A 20,776-nucleotide genomic window follows, 5' to 3' on the forward strand; every position below is an offset into this window, starting at 1 on the left:
GTAAGGAAAACTGGTTGTTTTGGTTTTTTATCATTTGCCCTGGTGCAAAGAGACACAGCTTTGATGTGGAGGCAGTAGCATAAGCAGATGGCTGGAGCTCAGACCTGGGACACATTGCTTCAGCCTGTGCTCTCTGCAGGAAGGCTGGGAGCCTCATCAGTTCTGCATAGCACTGGAAAGGGCCAGACCCAGCCCCAAACTGCACTTGAGAAGCAAACATCAGTCTGGTTTCCTGCAGCAAATCAGGCTTCACCTGAAAGGCAGAAGCTTGCTCTGAATCAAACCCGATTAGACACTCCATCCCCTCAGAGCTGCTCAGCTGAGAGCATGGAAGCAGAGCCAGGTCTAAGTGTGTGCCTGGTGCAGCTGTTCCATCCTCAGGGCTCTGCTGCTTCTGTTCTGGTGCTGTGGTAGCACAGCAGGTGCTGAGGAGATGGAGCCACCCTCCTTTCTTGGTTTGTGTGAGTTATGCAGAGGAGGAGACTCGCTCCCTGCAGGAGTTACCGCTCAGGACTTTGCTCTCCTGCCATCTCAGTACACAAACATAGCTGGTACTGAAGCTCCAAGGTAGGGCCTAGCAAGTTAGGAACTAACTGAAGGGCATACAGACCTGTACTGAAAGTAACAGGTATTTCCTTACTTAAAATCACTGCCTTTGCTGAGGTAGTGGGAAGCACTCAGGGTTTCTTAGTGTAAAAATGCATCTGGCAGACACACAAGTAACACAATAAAAGAAAAACAAGATGCAGAAGCAGCAGCACAGCTGCACTATTTTATTTTATATATTTACACAAAAGTAAAGTGAATTTTTGAAGCATGAATTTTTAAGTAAGTGCAAAGTGAACTTCTGGAGAATGAAGTAGAAAGGAAAAGAATGCATTTTATTGCCAGAGTAAGCATGTGGTAAACCCAGTCATGCTGAAACTGTTATCACTGAGCTCAACAACAAATGGCAGCACTTCAGCACCTTGGCCCCCAGACACTGCCCCATATGTAGGTGAGCCCAACAGCACATAAGGGCTGGGAATAACTGTCCAAAACTGCTGCTTCTGTGTGACCAGGTACAACACTGATCTCGCCAGTAGTTTTCAGATGGACTGTGCTAATGGCTGATAAACTGTCTCCCAAGATAACCTGGAAGCTACAGAGTTTATGTGTAGGTTACGTACATAAAGTTTAGGCCCTCAGGAAGCACCATGTAACAGCTGGAGGACTTGCAAAGTGGTATTCCACAGCTTCTAAGGATCAGAAACTTTTGCCAGCCTATACTATTATTTGTAGATCTTTACTCATAAGAAACACTAGATCTCTTCCAGCTACTACATTATACCTTTTAAACTTTTACCTGTAGTATTTCAAGTCAAGCAACAAGTGGGACAAAACCAGTGGGATTGAGTTGACAAGGAATTCCATGTTGAACAATAAAGCTAGGATTCACCTTTTTACAAAAGACAAAAGCCCCACCAACCAAAACAACCCACAAGAAACAAAACCATATCACAAATCTCAACTATCAACATCTGACATCCAACTCCATGTTTGCTATAACCAGGATAAATGCAAGATAATTAAGAGAACAGGATATTGCAATATTTTCAGGGCTAATTGTGTGAAATTTTAATTTTGGACAGCAGTGTAGTGATAATTTTATATTAAACATTCAGATTTGTCAATTGGCCAATTTACTGTTCTAGAGATTCTGTGTTTTTGTATTAATCAACTGGTTTTTTATTAATTCTATGCTTTTGCATTAATCAACTGGTAGATACTCCACAATTTTCTTTTAGGATAAGGTTTTTATAGAAGCTTACTTGGCCCTTGTAGATGATTAAGAACTATTTCAAGGGGTTAAAGAAGATTATACAAGTGCAACAAGTTTTTCCACCTTGATGGGAATGTGTTATACTGCCAAATGGGAACAGGTGTAGCCGTTTGTAAAGCACTGAAGACAAAGAGCTGTTGTGGTGTTCAGTTTCTTATCTCTTTGACATGTAATCATAGTTAATTCTTTTAAGATTTGCTTCCTTCAACTAGATTACTAGAAATGGAAGAATAAATTGCATAAAATACCAGTGATTTAGGTACCCTCCTACCCCAGTTTATATATTCTAACTGTACATAGGAAAACCACTAAAGAACTTCTCATCACTTTCAGACAATGTTGTCTATGAATACTGCTTCAGTAGTGCATTCATTTGTTTGCACCTTTTCCATCATGTAACAATTGCAGTGTGACTGAACAATTTAGAAGTTCTCTGAAACTGCAGTCCTTAGCAAAGGGAGTGAGATTCATTGTATGTTTTGCAGCTTGCCAAGATTCTGTTTAACAAAATTGAGTTATCACAACAAGAGCTGGGATTGGTCCTTCTGAGCTATTAAAAATCAGCTCTCTTTAGGTCTTCCTAGGAAGCTTCCTTTTTCTTCACCATTCCCATTCCTTTCCCAGCAACCTGAGGGGACAGCAGGAGGCCTGGCAGACTATTTGCTCAGAACTCCATCAATAAATCTTGTCTTCCAGATAGCAGGGTAATGAAGGGACAACTCACTACTGCTACAAAGAGAGTCTGTTCATGAAACCAAAAGGCACTTTGCAAAATGCTTGGCTTCTGGCACATGGCCCTTGGCTGGTAACACCATCTAGCACAAATGATCTTTATCTAACATGTATTAACCTGAAAAATTAAAATCTTCTTTAAGTTAGAGATACATATGCAAGAAAAATCCTGAAGACTATTTAAACAGAATTATCTACAAATAAACCTCTAAAACCTAGCAGACACAAGATTTGTATTGCATTTAAAGATAAATTTAAAGATAAATTTAATATACTTCCCCCTAATTAAGTTTATACAGAATATACACTTCTATCTTATATTCTAGTCAAAATCCAAGCTCTGGCTGTGAGTTTACAGAACAGTCTGTTAGCCTACAATATATTCTAGTATTTAATATTTGGCAGCTTCAGTTTGAATACTAGTTGTTAGAAATCAAAAAAATCACCTGTCACTTGTCATCTGACACAAGGGAGCCCAGACACACAGGGCATTTTCTATATAAAACCAGTAACTGCTAAAATGTACGTTCAGTCCAGCTTCCTACAGCCCAAGTGGTTACAACACAACAACTAAAGCAGAGCATTTGTTTACCAGACTTGCCCCAAGTATCCTCTCCATGCCCCATTTCTCTAGGACAGAGTAATAACCAGAGGAACTCTGCCAGTCTCATGTGCCACTTGTAGCCAAATTAACTTGGAACACCATTGCAGCTTCCCATCCCTTCTTGGGAATAGAACAAACAAGACATTTCAATGCTGCATTAAGATTTCAATTTTCCACCTTGAATAGAAATGACCACTTTTGCACAGTGGGTATATATTCACACTGCTCAGATAGGACTGCTCCCAAACCAGCTTGCCACCACACTGAACCACCAATAGGTAAGTTATTCATTAGATACAATTCCTTTATATCCTTTCCCTATTATGTTTAGCTAGGAAATAATGCCACACTTCCTAACTGGAATAAATTAATTACTATTAAAAGTCTCATTATTGCCAAGAGTTATTGGGTCCAAGAAACACAATCCTCTGGCCTCTTAGTAAGGTGCAGTGAGATAAAAAGTAGCACGAAGGCACTTGATACCAGTTTCATACAGTAGTTTCACTTTAGAATAAAGAAGGCTATAATAAAAATAGACTGGTAAGTTGAAACACACTAAATTCAGCAAGGAAACTTAGTCAAGACCAAACTAGGTTACAAGACAATCTGTAAGTGTGCAAAACCAAGAATGTTCACTTATCTTGATGCTATAAGCTAAATCCAGACACAGTCAGGTGCTGAGCATTGTTTCTAGCGTCAAAGTAAGAAGTGTCGGTCTCATCATCCGGCTGAGGTATAAATGGCATCGTTTGGTTCTGGAGATTATCCCAGTCCACCCCCTGAAAGAGGGGGTGATGCTTCAGTTCTGAAACAGAACACATAAGCATTATAAACTTCTTATGTCCAAGCCCCATAGTCACTTTGTTCCCTCATTTGTAACTGTCAGTAGATTTGCTCTATATTCCTTTTTTACAAGTTCATAAAAGTGCAAATTGCAATTGGGCTTTGATTATCCCCAACTTTAGTTGGATCAAACTGTTGGCAGGACAAGTAGCTGCCACCTCCATCCAGGAAACCTGTTCCACACAGTTCCACTGAGCCAAAAGTGGCCTCAAAGCTGCTCTTACCCAGAATGATTGAATTTAGAGAAGCACAGCACTGCAACAACATAACTGGGATTTCCCAGTACAAAAGGCTTCATGCTGTAGTGATAAAAGGGAGAGCAAAAATTTGGGAGAAGGGAGAGAAAATGACAATGATGGAAATTTAGATACAACAAGAAAACTTAATGGTTGTCCTGAAAACTACTCATCCAACTTCAATTCAGTGAACTACAAATTGGACAAAGAGGCCAAATACAGTTGTAAATCTTGACAAAGAATTAATTTCTAAGAAGCTCAGATAGGAAGAAACCATTATGTCATCTATTTTAAAATTCTGCCCTTGACAGGCAATTTAGATTTCACTCTAAAATCCAGAAATAAAGACAATAATTTGTGTTTAACTAAAACACCTTCAGATTGCTTTTTGGGAACTATCAAAGCCATGGGATTTTCTGTTGACATAATAATCTTCATTCATAATCTTGTGCCTTCTCTCTTTTAATTTGGCTTGATTTCAGCTTCTAGCATGTAGTCTCTTTATGTGTAAGGTCGTGTAAGCCTTTCCATACTAATTTCCTTCTATAGTGATTTCCTGAATAGTTCTCATAAGATTTCTTTCTCTATTTCCAAAATATCTCACTCTAAATTTCTTTCCATTATCAACATTTTTAAAAAAGCATAGTCACTGTTAACAATAGCAAATGTTTAAGCCCTTCTATGAGGAAAAAAAAAGTAGCCTTTGTGCAGTATATATTGTCCAACTTTATATTCTCCTATGCAGTCAGCTAAGACAGGCTGATTACTAAAAATGCTCTCTCTGAATTAACTGTTGTAGGAGGCTTCTCTCTCAAACTATCATCTTTTAATCAAGGTTCCCAATGTCATTTAGGTTAAAAATTCCAAATACCCATTAGATAAGAGAGAACTTTGGTACATCAGATGTCCAGTACTAAAAATGCATAGCAGAACAGCAGTAAAACAGAAGTTCAATTTAAAAAAATGAAAACCAACAAAACAATCCAGCCCCAGAATTACCTTGTTCAGAAAGCAAAACCCCCACAAGAAACACAGAAAATTCCACAACTTGTTAAGTGCTGTAGTACTATACATGGAACCTAGTGAGGCATTGAAGTTTATTAGCCTAAGTTTCAGGAGGAGGAGATCACTACTTAAAAATTTGCAATTAGCTGCAAAGAACAATTTTAATACTAACCCTTCAGTCCAGCTCTCTTAGTAGTGTCAATTGTTAGAAGATGATCTATTGCATTCTGGGCATTATCAGACAACTTTTCTTCACCCTCAGGCCAGGGAATATCTACAGACAAAGATAAGAGTTGAGTTGGTAACTCAAACTATAAAACAAATATTGGAAATACATACTTATCCTGATTACTGAAACAGATTACCTCTTTTCAAAATATTTTGGAAGACCTGTGTTGGTGTTTCATCATTAAAAGGTGGAATTCCAGTTAGAAACTCAAACAGACAAACTCCAAGGGCCCACCAGTCTACAGCAGAACCTGGTAAAATAAATCCACACAATTACACTTACAAAAATGATACTTGCAAAGACTTGAAGATTAGCAAAAGCTGAAGAGTGTTTAAATTCTACCAATTTCTTGAAAATGATGAAGAGAAAAGTTGTATTTAATATTCATGCAGATTATATTAAAAGGTTTTTTAAGCCACTCTGCTCCTTAATTCATTACAGGTAACACTGGGGTTTACTGATAAAACCAAGGGGGCTCTTAGTAACAATCCAATTATCAACTCCTATCACAGAGAATCCAGGAGCTAACTTCTCCAAGAGATTGTTTTGGGACAAAGAATATGCCTCATAACTAGAGCCTGGATGAGTGCTCCATGTTGCCATCTGTGCCCTTCTCTCAGTTCTTTAAAAAGTTTCTAAAACCTCAGACTATTGAACTTAATTTTTGTTTGTCTAAATTATGATGAACATCATGAAGACAGCTTGCAGAAACAAGCCAGCACACATGAAGCTGGCATTACCTTCCATTACACTGAAATGACTGGGGCAATGTGTAGTTACTAGCTACCTCTGCTTTGTTATTAGTTCTGGTTTTCCACATTCCAGGGTTTTGTCTTTTTGCCAATCTCTCCTGTTAATCTACATTGAAACCAGCAGGCAAAGCAATCCCAGACACCACTGCATGCACTCTAAGCTTCCTGCATCTTCATGCCATGCCCACTCCACCATATAAAGAATAGATACCACAACTGCCATCAAAAAAAAATAAAAAAAACTTTGAAAGATAATAAATCTAATTGCTCTTGGATATTTGGCATATAAAAAACCTTAGACACCTCCAAGCAAAATTAATGTTTTGAGCCATTTCACGAAGATTACTGTGAAGTTTAGAAATGCTGAAAACCAAAGTGTTTAACCAGTAATCTAGTACACTTTCAGCAGCTCCTAATAGCAGTAAGAGTGCCCACCAAGCTAAGCACATCAAAGCAGTCAGTTCACATCCACTGTTGTTAAAAGCACTTGGATGTTCAGTAAAATACTCTCAGCTCCAGCCAAAGTCTAATAAGATCACAACCTGAACAGTGTAATAACCAGGTTTCAGCAGCAATTTTTCCCACACAAAATCTAACTAAAATTAGATTAACTTCTATCATATCCCTGCTAAACAGGACCCAAGGACAGCATGAAGCTGTGCTGGGGAGGTTAAGGTGGCATATTAAGAAAAGTTTTTTCAGCCAGAGGGTGGCTGAGCCTGGAACAGGCTCTCCAGGGAAGTGGTCACAGCACCATGCCTGGCAAGGGTTCAAGAAGAGTTTGCACAGCGTTCTCAGGGACATGCTGTGACTCTTGGGGCTGAGTCAATGGTCCTTGTGGGTCCCTTCCAACTTGGGATATTCTAGGATTCTGTGATTTGAAGCCAGAAGCAGTAACACCAGGTCTTGAGCACCTGAACCTTCTTCACCTATAGGCAAAGTAAATCAGACTGTCTGCAATAAAGTGAAAGGCAGCAATGAGAAAAAGTGTCTCTGGCTTTACCTCGTGTTAAACAATTTAGGAATGCTGACTTTCCTTCTGAAGTACATGTTTACATGTGTGATTTCTGATAGCTGAGTCACACTGATATGATGTTTCCTTACTCTACAAGCACCACACATTTTTATGTGGAGGCATATTGGACACATCTTTCTATATAGAAACACTGTTCACCCAAACAGTGTTCTCAGAAACTGTGATCTGGTTATACTTTGACTGTTCAGTTATGCTGAACACTTCAATTCTGCACAGAATATAGAAAACTCACCAGAGATCAGAGTCCCTGCATATGAAAAGACAATGAAGTAAAAATATTACAATTATTGCCAAGAAAAACTGTAGCAAATACAAACATTGAATATCAAGTATGATTCTCCAAAGGCAAAGGAATGAAGATTTTTTCCCTTAAGGTAGTATTCCACAATAAGGAAAGATGGCAATGTTAAATCTAAGTTAGAAACAAAAATAAAATAGTTTTGTAACATGATTAATTTAGGATTAAAACTACATTTACAAGCAGCTCAACATGTGAAATATTTAGTGAGGGAAAATGTGAAGCTCCAAAAACCCTGGCTTCACTTAAGGTAATGGGAGATTTGTAATTTCCTGACACAAACCCCAGACTCTGCAAGTTTTCACTGAAGTCCTGAAAACCCAGTAACCACACAGAAATCACCCTGTGACCAAGTTTCACGTCATCTAAGTAGCACTGATTACATTTCCAAAATATTATCCAGTTTTAACATCTGCCAGATATCCACGAATCCTAAATGGAAGCACAAAACAACAACTGTATATGTTTAGCATTTTCAGTTTTTACCTTTAAATTGTTAAATCTCTTCATAGAGTTTTAGTTAATTTCTATTAGAATTTTATTGCTCCACAGGATTGTAATCACTACCTCTCAATTAAGGTCTCTCTCTCATGTAATCTTCCCAAGACTTGCAGCTCTACAAAATAGTAGTATAGTTTTGGGATGGAAATAAAATGCAATTGTACATCAACAACTGTATTACAGAGAGATACATTGCATTTATTTTTTGTTAATGCTTCTTGCAAGTTAGCAGAAAACTATTTCAGACTTTTTGTTAATCTCAGTGGAACTCAGAATTTGACACAAAGAAATTTATGCCCTTCAAAGTTGTGCTATTTTAGTATAGTATTTTGAAAACAAACAAACAAACCCAAAAAACCAACCTCCAAAAATTTGATGGCTATTACTGCACCCTTATACAGAAGATCCCATCAGATGTCTGGAGTGTTTCATCAGGTCACTCAACTCAATAACTGATTTTAAGGCAACTTCATAAAATTGTCTGGCTTCAAGTAACACTTAATTCAATAAACACAGAACAACATCAATAAACACAGAAGACATTCTAAAAATAATTGGAGGCTTAAGCCTCTCACTCAAGAATTTCACTAAATTCCCCCTTTCCCATCCCAGAGAATCTTTAAGGATATTCAGGATGACCAAGTTGTTACTCCTAAGCCACATACAAGTCTCAGGCTGCCAAAGCAGCTTCCAATGCTGACTGGCAGCAAGTAAGACTGTGATGGACAACCAAAACCTCTGGTTATGAGAAAGCAGTGAATGAATGGAAGGAGCAGCTGAAGCAAACACAGCCACCCATGATGGCAAAAGCTTAGCATTAACTATTTTTGAAGAATTCCAAATCTTATTGCTTGAAGTGTTTGCAGTTCTACAGACATTTAGGAATGTAAAGGTGCCACCTTTCAAGTACTGACAGATGGCTGGTTTGCCTTACCATGAGGCTGTGTCAAAAGCAGCTCAGGTGCCAGGTAGTCTGGGGTCCCCAGGATACGTTCACCTTCTATGGGGGCAGCTCCTCTTCGAACACTCTTTGGAGTCCTGTAGGGTGTGCCAGCATCCCCCACATAAGGGGTCTGAAAAGACGGAACAAGGACTTCAGATGTCAAACAAAACCAGCTCAGAAACTCCCATCTCCAGGTTTAGTCACAGATGTAATAATCGATACTTAAGTTCAAGCCAAGAACAAGTCACAAAACATTCCCTGAAAAGCATGTGTGAAATGTGCTTCTATTGCTTTATCTCAACAGTCTTGAAGAATAAAGATGCCTACTCTTTGAGGAACTTTTCCCTAAGTTCTTCCTCCAGTGTCACATCCAGCAGCTATTACTCTTTACATCAATCTTTTTAATAGGCTTGTAACTGGCACTTGACAGAATACATTACACCATAACTTTTACCAGGATAAAAAAAAGAAAGTAGCAGGTACAATGGCAGTTACCAGCAGCTGAACAGCATTCACACTTGGGAAGAGTGCAGGATAACAAAAAAGGAAAAAACAAATCAAGTACTTCCCAATATATTAGGAAACCTATAACTGCTCACAGAAAATATGACAGTGCACTAGGAACAGAATGAGACAAAATAGCACAGGCTTTTTTTAATCAGTTCACTGTAACAGCAACGATTTCTCAGAGATGGACAGTCAATGCATATTAACCAAAGGCAAACCAGTGAACATAAAGCTACTGCTAAATTCTTTCAGATGCTATAATTTTGGCCACACAAGTGCAGCAAGTGAAACACTTTCAACAGAGGTAATTTTGACAGACTACCTCAAACTACTTGAGTTTTCCCCAAATTTACCACTGAAATAATTTCAGGTCGCTAATGTCCAATGCATGTACAATGTTCTATCTGCCTTCTTACCTACCTGATAGACCTGATATGGTCTTCCTTTCTGTAATGGAGTGATAGCTGTTGGGTAAGAACCACTGCAAGCAGGTGAAAGATCCATTATATCTAAGGAAGCCATGCTGCATGGCTCAGATATATTGGATATATTGATTGGACTATTGTAACTCCGAAAAAAAACAGCATTTTTTTTTAAGAGACTCAGTGCTTCCATCATCTTTTCTGAAGGAGAAGATACTGTGTCAAGGTAAGCTTCTTCCATGTGTTTCAGGTCATTATCCTTTTTCTGATGTAATGGCTTGCAGTCCTGGCCTGTATGTGCCTCCTCTCCATACTGTGAGGCATCTCGGGACTCTGGTGATGTTATTAGCACACCTTCAGGTTTTGGTTCCTCAAAGGAGAGGTCTTTAACACTTCTGTCCAAATCTAAAAGCTGTTTTTCTAGATGGCTTTCTGTAACAAACACTTCAGGAAATAAGTCAGAATCTGCACTGAAGACATCTAAAGGTTTTTCATCATCAGTGCCTAAAAAACTTGAGTTCATGTACTCCTTTTCATCATCCTTTCCGCAATCTGCATCCAGATCACACATAAGATTTTTAGCTACAGTTGGAGTGAGCGATCTTTCTACTTTTTCCTGGTTACTAATACAACTCTTAACTTCTTCCTTGCTTTCACAGGTGCCACATTGGCATCCATCATTAGAAAGCATTAAGGACTGAATTTCTGTTGTCAAACCCGAACGTTTGTTTGCCGGAAATTCTGAGATCTGACAGCCACGTTTATATTCTGCATTGTTTTTTTTAACATAGTTCAGTTCCTGACAAGGACTAGTGTCAACTGATTCAAAGCTTCTTTTTACACCTGGCTTTTCAAAGATTACTTCCTCTTTGACAGGCTCATTCTGCCTTGAAAGTGACTGTTGTAGTCTGGAAGTCTCTGCTGTTTCATAAATCATGTCTCTTTTATTTACAAAGACTTTTTCTTTCCAAATCTTATTTTCAGAAATACACTTTCTTACTATGCCTTTCCCATCCAGAGTGCTCACGGGAGTGTCTGTTATATCCAAACGTTCACTTCTCAACTTCTGCCTACTGCCAGACTCATTGCTGCCAATGGGAGAAATGGCAGACTCGAGTTCTTTTTTCTTTAAAACTTCAATACCTTTGCTATTTGGCAACATAGCATTTGAAAGGAGAGCTGACCCACTGTTACTGGTTTTGCATGTTGTAGAATGAGGTTCATCTCCACTTTGCTGCAAAAAAGCACATTAACTTTTGAGTATCAAGAAAAATATGATTACAGCATTACAGAAACGTTTATTTTGAAGTACTTTATTACAACCTCCATAATGAAATGCAGATTTGCAAGCCTTACTCATTCTAACTACTACTAGTGAAAAACCAGACTTCAAAATAAAAAAAAAATCAAACCAAATTAAAGATAACTTGATAATTTGACTTCTTTTAAGTACATAAAATGAGCTTGCTAGAATAGAAAATGCTGTATTTTTAAATACCAAAGGATGAAAAAATAGAGTAAATGAAGCTGTATTTGTGATTTTATATTAAGAAGTTAAGCTACAGAAGTCTTTAGTTTCCATGAAAGTCCAAAGGAAAGAACCCCATTATAGTACCCTGTATTATATTACACTTCAGAGATGACAAAAGGAAAATCTGATATTACTAATATTTTCATAATACAATACCAAAACCAAGGCCTAAGAAACAGGTAGATACATAATAATAAATTGTTTTAAATGTAAGTTGTTCTGTATGCTCTAAATAGGAATCATGGCAAGGATCTACATAGCACAGCAGCATTTTCTTTTAGGTTTGTGTAGAATTTCATTAATACATTTAAATAGTATAATATATTTTTAGGATAAAATATTATCAGCTATAATTATGGGTGTTAGGTTAGTTGATACAAAACCCTTCAGTAATAAAAGCCTTAAACTTTTAACAGCTAGTAGAAATTTGAAGTGGATTCTATCTTTTTCCCAAGTTCTGTCTTTTAAAGAAATTCTTTCTCCCACAATGCTGAGGAAATAAAGCTACAGGGACAAGGTCAGCTTCCAAAAAGCCGCTGCTCCCAGCAGTGCCCACCTTGTGCAGGATAGGGCTAAACCAGTGATGGTCAGTGGAGCCTTCTCTTTCACTCCTTTGCTGCAGGCTCAATAGCATTTGCTTCTCCTGTTATATGGCAAAGGATTAATATTTGTTTGAAGGAAAAGGTTATATTGGCTTGATCCAAAATCCTACTCAACATAAATTACAACCCCTGCTCCTTCTACTGTAGGAAAGTTTCTCAACACTTGAAATAACTGAGGCAAGTAGAGTAAATAGAAGACATTTGCATACACAAGTACAAACTCATTTTAATTTAGAGTGGGAAGATGAAACAGTCCTGACCTCTACATCTTTCCTGCACCTGGGGCTGCTCCAGTTTTCTGATTCCACACTGGACAGGTGCGTGTGAGACTGACTACTGACACTGGAGGTACCAAACCTGTTTCTTGACTGAAGCAGAGTAGGAGTTAAACTCCTCGCTGGCATCACAGGTGTTAATTGAGAATTATCCAGATCTTAAGAGAAAAAAAAATTCAAATGTTGATACAAACAGGCAACATGTACTGACTGACTTCACACTATGTTAAGCTTTCACATCAAAGGAAAGCTATGTGTGACAACAATTTCTCTTGCCATCTTTCCTGTATAGTCAATTTATGCATTTTTTGAATTAGGAACTTGCCAAGAATGTAAAAGCAGTTCAAACATTAGCAGCATAGTTGCCTTCTTTCTTGTTTCAGGTTAGAAATGAGAAAGCAGCAAGATGAAACAATTTAAATGAAAACATACATTGCTATACTTAACAATTTCCACTGAAAGTATGTCATAGTATGACACTATTTCCATAAAATGTTAAAGGGTGATTTTGAATTCAGGGGTCATGATTTGACAAAACCCAATCAAACAAAACCACTTTAGAAGGTGACATAAGTAGTGTAGGTGAAAATATGTCATATGTAAAGTACTGGAGAAATGGTGGAGAGCAAGACACCAACAGAATCATACCTTTTATGAAATGGGTCAAACTACTCACATAAAATTAAAAGACCACAACCTTACAGCCAGAGGATTCCTCAGCACAAGGCCTGGTATACTTACAGGTTTTGAATAATTTAGTTGAAAGAGGGGTGTTTTCCTTTTGGGACACAGGTACAGGAGAAACCGCTCCATGCAGACTATCAGATGTTGGACTCGATTTGTGCCCTGGCACTTTCATTCCTACAGGAGGTGTATACTAACAAGCAGAAAGAAGCACAGTTAAAAGTTAATGGAGTCTGAACAAATTGTCAATCCAGAACTGAGAGTGTAACTTCACACATTGCTTATGATGTTTACATTGGAGCTTGGCCATGCCCATTAAAAAGTCAACAATTCAAAATATAGTCCAAGATAATCACATCAGAATTTCAAAGTACTCTAAACATATCATAAGTCATTCTACCAGCTGGCAGAAGAGATGCAAGAATAGCCTTAGCATGACTGAAGATAGTAAATAAAGTAGAAGGATGAAGTACTTCAAAGACAGTGAAAATTACTTACAAAGCCCAGAGAACTGATAAGAGACAACAATTGTCCTGGAGTACGTGAGTAATCCTGTTTTGGCTTTGGCATTGATGGGGTAGTAAGGATATCTATCATATTTATCTCTACAGAAGAAAAAACCCAAAATCAAATAGATCAGGTTTTCATTTTGATATTAAATAAAGGCAAAGTTGCAGACATTTACTTAAGTTTCATGAAGACGAAGAAAAAAATTTAGTCACATACTCAACAAATATACAAATGAAGCCACCAAGACCAATTGAAGACTTACCTGTACATTCTTACTTAACACAAGGTGTTTTCTCTTATGCATCCATGCATTTATACATACAGAAGTTGTAGAAGCCAAATTTATTTTCCAACTGACTATGCAAAAAGCACTACATGTTCTAATTTGAGATGAGCTTTGGTTTTTAGTCAGCAGTTCCAGCTTATGGCTTGTAGAATAGGATACTAAATTTGATTCCAAACCTGCCATCACTCCAAAAGACATCTCAAAATAGCTACACAAGAATTTTTCATAGGTGAAAATTCAACCTCAGATACCTTTTTTTTTTTGCTCACTAGCAGTAAGTAGCTTTAAAGCTTTCATATAATGTTCAACTAGGCACAACAATCTGTTGCATTAGAAGATCAGGTAAAGCAGAATATCATAAAAACATACAGAATACACAGGATTTTCCTTTATATTCTTAAAGCCATTAATCAAACTCCGTAGACAACTCTGAATTTCTGCATTCCTTTAACTATATAAAAAGGATGTTCCCTCCAGCAGCTGTCTCAAAAAACTTATGTGCAGCATAAGTTTGGATGATCTGGCTAAGGAGGTACAAACCAGTTCAGAAATTGGCTATTCACCTTAAGATCTGCAGCCCGTGCCAGGCAGTCATGACTATTCAGCTGTATTTTCTGCTTGAAAAGAGAACATTCACATGCCAAAGCACTGGGCTGATCTTCCCCTTATCCCTCAAACTAATGTCTGCAGTGTCCCAGTTATTTATTGGAAATTAATTTATACAGGACTGAGAGACATGAACTGAAGGCCAGTAGTAGTCAGAGAAACAGGAACAAGCCAGAATTATTCATTCACCCATTGAAATCCATATCCCTCCAAAGAAAGGGCTCTAGATCATATCTCATACACCCTTGTCCCAAAGAATAAATATTTTACCTTCTGAAATGCAATGCTAAGAGCAGACTGATTAGCATGTAGCTAATCAGTACGTACCTATTAGAAATCAGGTATTACTGCAACATTTGCACTTATTTCATTGAAAGGTGCCCTTTACAGGGATGTGAAGTCTTCAAGAATATGGAAATGTGATGTAGAAATACATTTTAATACAACCAAAAGGATAGAAACAACTCTTACCTCTGTTCAGAGTAACTCTGGAAAGCCCAAAGTCTGTCAATTTTATATGTCCCTGATTAGAAATGAGCATATTGTCTGGCTTCAAATCCCTGAAAATATGAATACAGCTGAAGTCAGCAAAAAGAGCACTGAGCAACACAAAGAAAGTTCACTGACCAGAAACACTCAATACAAAACATTGCTTAGAGCTGTTTAATAGTAACATCCTCCTAGCCAGCAGAAGATTCCAGTTTGAGGAACACATCAAATGAATCAAGTATATTTAGCATTAAATATGGCACAAACATCTCAGGCTTTGTAAAAAGCATGCATGCATGTCAAGAGTTGCATATTTTGTGCTTCAGCAGTCTTGACAAGTGTCCTTCACAAGTAGCACCATCGTAACATTCACTCATGTGCAGCTCCTACGGGTGTCAAGCACACCTCCATAGGAGTTTTCATGTGTGCTCTCTGTACCACTGCTGAATGTAAAAAGAACTCTCTCTATGGGGGAGCATCAGGGTAGCCAGTGTCCCTTCGTCCTACAGGCAGGTCCATGTGTGCAGTACCCAGAGGGCTCCAGAACCATCACAGCTTCTAATACAGCACTGGACTGGGAAAAAGCTGGGAGGGAAAAGCAGTGTGGGTTTGTGTGCTCAGCACACACAGACAGATTTTATTTTAGCCATTGTTTCATGGCATTGCTGCAGTGCACACGTGCAAAAAGAGCTTCCAGAAGCTCTAGCAAATGAAGTGCCTCTGGAAGTTGCCACAATGAAACTGTGATGGTTATGTGTTAGAGTGAAAAAAAAAAATCCAAACTAGCAAATACTTATTTGTAAGAAAAAAAAAATCACCTGTGGATTATTCCATGCCTATGAAGATAGTCAAGAGCCAATGCTGCTTCAGAAATATACTTAACAGCCATTTCTTCATCAAAATATCCATAAATATGGAGAAGAGATTTGACATCTCCACCAATTAGGTACTCCATCACCTGCCATTCAAGCATTTTAAATTTAAAACACATTTCAAAATTGCAAGTAAAATACAAAATAAGTTTCACCCCTAGAAAAATATTATTTCAAGGAGCAGAAGCAGATAGAAGTTTTGTTCAAACCTCGTTTCCCACACAATACCTTTCACTTGGATAAAATAATTAAAGTGTCATGTAACAGCAGACATTGAACATTTTCTTTCTGTAGACCATTTGGTTATTTTATTTGCCTAGATTACTTTTAGAAGCTAATTAAAAAGCTGACTACAGCTTTTGAGAGTTAACTACAGAAAATTTTCTATATTATGTTATATATTTCTATATCGAATATTATGTATTTTAACCTATATGTATATTCATATATTAATCTATATTTAGCTTAATATTGTATATTTCCATAGTATAGAAAATGAAGTGCAAAGCATTCCTGTGAAACTCCATGCCTGAAGCCAAAGACCACCTGTTCTATACAAATCATAGTATCTCAATACTTTATCTTGCAATCATTTATACACACTATTAAAATCACACCTGAGCTTTGTGAAATAAGTGCAAACTATCAAAAATGCAAACAGTGAGAGTTACTGTGCATTTAAGACACTTGAAAAAGAGTGCAAAAAAAATTCCCACACCCAATAGACCGTTATGCAGACACATTATGATGGCCCATGTCATATTTAAAATAAAATAGAAGTCAGCAGGGCTTCTGAAACTCACTCTTTGATGTCAAGAATGCATTTATGGGGTTTTGGTCAGGAAATCTCACCAGTACTTATATTCCAATACACAATATTCTTCCATGCACATATATATAAGCATATATATACACACATACCCAGACATGATTCTAGCATCTCCTTTACAAATCCTTCACCCTGAAGTCCTCTACTCCATCCAGCAGTTCAGAGTCTCCAGAAAAAGAAGCCTTTGTTTACACTCAAAATGCATTGTAGGAGTGCATAGCAACCTTGTCTCAGAATTTCATCAAGCTGTTCCCTGTGTGTGCTTACAACAATCCACACAAATTGTGCCAGACCCTTTGTAGACAGTCTGAATCCTTATGTGGAAGCAGTATATAAACCCGTGTACAAGTCCTGCTGTGCTCCACAGTGCTCCCGTGTGGACCAGCATCTAGTTCTGCCACTCACTTATCATCTTGTCATGTAGGCCAACAACTGTAACAAAACTTGAGCACTAGCAATAAGTAAAATAGATTTCCCTAAAGTGAGCCATGGAGCATCTTCCAGTCACTTGGCTTTTGCTTGAATAGGATGATTTCTTTTTTTCCCTAAGATCTCTACATATTCTAAGACAGAGCAGTTGTTGGAATTTCTAATTTTCTCCTGTAACAGTGGGGGACATGAGCAGAAAGAGCCCAAAGACACCAGAGGAAGAGAAATATTTTACTTGTTCAGCCATTCTGAGAAAGATGTAAAAGTGACTGAGGAACACCATTATAAAAATGCTTTGAGATATCACTACAGTTCATGCTCAATTTTCAAGACTACCATAAAATGCAACAGCCATTCTTTAACTCACTAAATAGACGTTGTTTGCTGACTGAAGTGAGTAGTATAAGTGCACAATGAAAGGACTTTTACTGAGAGCCAATGCATCCCGCTCTGCCTGCACCTGGTGAACCATGTTTTTGTTGATCATGTCTGCTTTTTTCATCACCTGAAAAACAAAACAGAGCACACAAATGATTTAACCTCAAAATGCTCATAATAAAACTGCATAGAGATATATAGCTCTGCAGAGCAACACCTATTTTGCACGACTGTTTTAATGTTTCCTATTCTTTGTGTACTATGTAGCTTGTTATAATCCTTTTAATCACAAAGTCAAGTTTGCACAAATAATTGGTAAGGGTCTTACTAACAACAAGCCTAGATTTTTGTCCAACAATACAGAAAACGTGACAGGTTTTGGCTGGGTTTTTTTAAACACTTACCCAGCAAGAACGTTTTTTTTATAATTTATTCTCGTCTTGTCTCTCAGAGGCGGTGCTTTAGCCTCCCAGCAGGCGCGGCAGCTGAGGGGGCTCAGGCAACTGTTTACAAGCGAGAAGCCAACAGCGCTCTGGCGCTTGGCAAGGCTTTGGCCGTTATTTCCCCTCATTTAAAGAACTTTTAAAAGCAGCTGTCGTCATCAGAGGTCCCCTGACCAAACCCTCCAGGACTTCAGGGAGGTGAGAGCAGGGCACGGCCGTGCGACAGCGCATCCCAGGGCACCGGGTGCGCCCGAGCAGCGGCCGCTCCCCGACGGCCCGGGGCCTCCCCGTCCCCTCGGAACGCCCCTCTGCCGCACAGGGCTGCTCGGCAGCGGAGGCGGCAGCGCCGCGACCCCGGCGACGCCTCACCTTCACGGCATAGAGCCGGCCCGCCTTGCGGCCCAGGTACACCTTCCCGAAGGCACCGCGGCTGATAGGCTTCACGATGGTGAACTCCTCGATGGAGGGGGGCCGGGGCACCTCGACGCACGTCGAGCCGGCGGCTGTGGCGGCGCTGGGGCTGGCAGCATCGCCCCGCTCCTCCCCGGGCCGCTCGGGTGCCATGGCGCGCCCGGCCCCGCGCCCGCCGCGATTCAAAGCGGCCCCCCCCCGCCCGCGCCGTCACCAGCGGCAACGGCAGCTCTCGCGAGAGCCTGCGGTGGCCGCGGGACGTGCCGGGCGTGGCGCGGCTGGCAGCGGGCGCCGCCCTCAGAACATGCCCGTGACACAGCACCGGCCCTGTGGGCTGGCTGCTCGCTCCTCGGGTGGGCAGCTGGGTTCTCCTACTTGGCTCTAGGTTGTAACTCGCTGTGAGCAGGCACTGTCGTCCCCTTTCCCATGGGGGGCTTGAAGGTGTCCTTTACAGGGACAGGAGTTGGACTGATGGGTCCCTTCCAACTCAAGGATATTCTCTTTTTCTATAATTTTCTCACACTTGCATACTTGACAGCTCCAAGACCTGTGTCCAAAATGGCGCAGCCAGGAGGGCTCGTCTGCCCGAGAACACGCGCTGTCCAGGTCTCACTACTGCCCTTCATCCCTCGCTGTCTCTTTGCATTTTCTGGGCTAGCGATGGCAAAGCGCTTCCTGGGCGGGTCTGTGCTGATCAGGAGTTAGATTAATGTGGTCGGTTGCTTCCCACCAATTCTTGATTACTTCATCTGCTATTTATCTTAGGCAGGGTTGTTCCACAACTTGTTTCTTTATTTTGGGTATCTCCATGGCTACATTCTGCCTCCCTCTCGTGACAGCAGGGTCAGGGATGGCATTTACAGTGTGCTCTGACCTAGCTGCCATCCGCCTGTTCCCAGAGCACAGGCCTTCTGCTCTGTTTACACTGCACAGCCCTCAGTGTTTACCAGTTTTACTGCTCTCAGCTGTGTTCTAGGTCACTTTTTTAACCTTTGCCTTACCGATTTTATTTTGGTTTCACATGTACGTGGCTGTTCACGTTTAGTTCATGCTGATCATAATTGTTCTGTTGCAGTCTGTGCATCAGCAAAGAGCTGTCGCTGGAGAGGTCGGTGCACAACAGCGGGTGTCCGCTCACACAGCAGAGTAGTTATGAGGCCCTTGTTTTGCTCCAAGACACATCACTTACAATCTGACCCTACTTAGAGAGACCTTGCTTGTGACTTGTGAAGGCGAGCTGCTATCCCTCAGATCCCGGCAATACATGCAATTTAATGAGCAAATGCAGAAAGCATGTTTTAAATTAGCTTTTTGTAATGGTATTAAATACAATTTATCCTTGTTTGTGTTTGTTATTTAACTCTGCAACGTTTAGGTGTGTCTCATGGGCTGCAATGCCAGTGGAAAAATCCAGCTGAGAGAAGGGGGGATTGCTTCTTGTGCTGGCACCCTGGACAGACATCAGGGTATGCCAGCAATGATAGTGCATCAGGAACGTGTATTCCACTACCTGAGCCTGAGCTCACTGGAGAGAGGGTAACACCTTCTCTCTCTTCCCTCGAGGCAGCATGAGCCATTGTATAGCTAAGCGGAAAGCTGCTTCATGGAGTGGATCTAGGTAAATGTTCATCACCTTTTAGATTTTTTTGCTGTTGTCAGCTGAGGTTTCTGCCAAATCAGCAAGCTGAGCTACATTACTTTGGTCATGAGAGTGCTAGTGGAAAACAGAAGAGATGTACACAAAGGCAGGGGGAGGCAGCAGTGGGGCTGTGCTCACCCAGAGCAGGGTAAATTGGTGTGGGGTAGCACTTTCAGTGAAGAGCAGTGGTCAGGCGAAAGAAAGAAAACGCTAATAAACCCCCACAAAAATCGGCTTTATGGAAGCCCAGATAAATGATATCTGTAGCCCTTCCCTTATCCGCTGATGCAGTTACTCCATCCTAGAAGGCCACTAGGTTGGTCAGAGAGGATTTTCCCTTGTTTAAACTGTCCTGGCTGTCTTGAATCACCTCCCTATCCTCCATTGCTTTAGAAACATCATACACTTGGCTAATGTTTTGTTTTAAGGAAAAGGAAAGAATCGTAAAACAAATGGGCTGTCTGGACAAGAGCCACCAGGATTGAAGTCCAGACTGAGCAGTAACTGGAGAAAGGTAATTCTGGCAGTGGGAGACCCAGACCACCTACTCGAAACAGACGCCAGACTCAAGTGGAAAGAACTGCACCTACACACTGATTAGCATGAGAGGCGAGATCTATAGCTAGCAAATACGGGGTTTGAAGTCTCATTAACAGAAGACTTATGTAATTCGTAACCAATGAATGTTGATGTCGTTGTTAAAATGTAGAGTGTCAAGTTTTATGATTCGTAAGCCAGCCTTTCGTGGGTCACCACTATGTCCCTGCTTTGTTCAAACTAGAATAAAAATTAGAAATACCTCGCCTGGGTGTGTGAATTGGCGCTGCGCGCCGGTTAACGACCAACACCCGGGGGCGATGAC

The 20,776-nt window shown here is 40.0% G+C and overlaps 1 protein-coding gene across 2 annotated transcripts; it reads right to left on the reverse strand.

The window, feature by feature from the left end:
• Positions 1–751: 751 nt before the first annotated feature.
• On the reverse strand, positions 752–20,738 carry MASTL (microtubule associated serine/threonine kinase like). 2 transcript variants are annotated; one of them, XM_068172158.1, is made up of 12 exons: positions 20,719–20,738; positions 17,411–17,548; positions 15,732–15,871; positions 14,896–14,984; positions 13,521–13,627; positions 13,080–13,215; positions 12,324–12,496; positions 9,929–11,164; positions 8,993–9,131; positions 5,608–5,721; positions 5,415–5,516; positions 752–3,963 (listed from the first exon to the last, which is right to left on the reverse strand). In XM_068172158.1, the coding sequence occupies exons 2-12, from the start codon at positions 17,543–17,545 to the stop codon at positions 3,806–3,808; spliced, it is 2,529 nt and encodes an 842-aa protein (XP_068028259.1). In that variant the 5' UTR covers positions 17,546–17,548; positions 20,719–20,738; the 3' UTR covers positions 752–3,805. The 2 variants fall into 2 exon arrangements, with proteins under 2 accessions (XP_068028259.1, XP_068028251.1); XM_068172150.1 differs by lacking the exon at positions 20,719–20,738 and adding an exon at positions 18,234–18,404.
• Positions 20,739–20,776: the final 38 nt, after the last annotated feature.

This window comes from Anomalospiza imberbis, chromosome 1, assembly GCF_031753505.1.
Source record: "Anomalospiza imberbis isolate Cuckoo-Finch-1a 21T00152 chromosome 1, ASM3175350v1, whole genome shotgun sequence".
Taxonomy (NCBI): Eukaryota; Metazoa; Chordata; class Aves; order Passeriformes; family Viduidae; genus Anomalospiza; species Anomalospiza imberbis.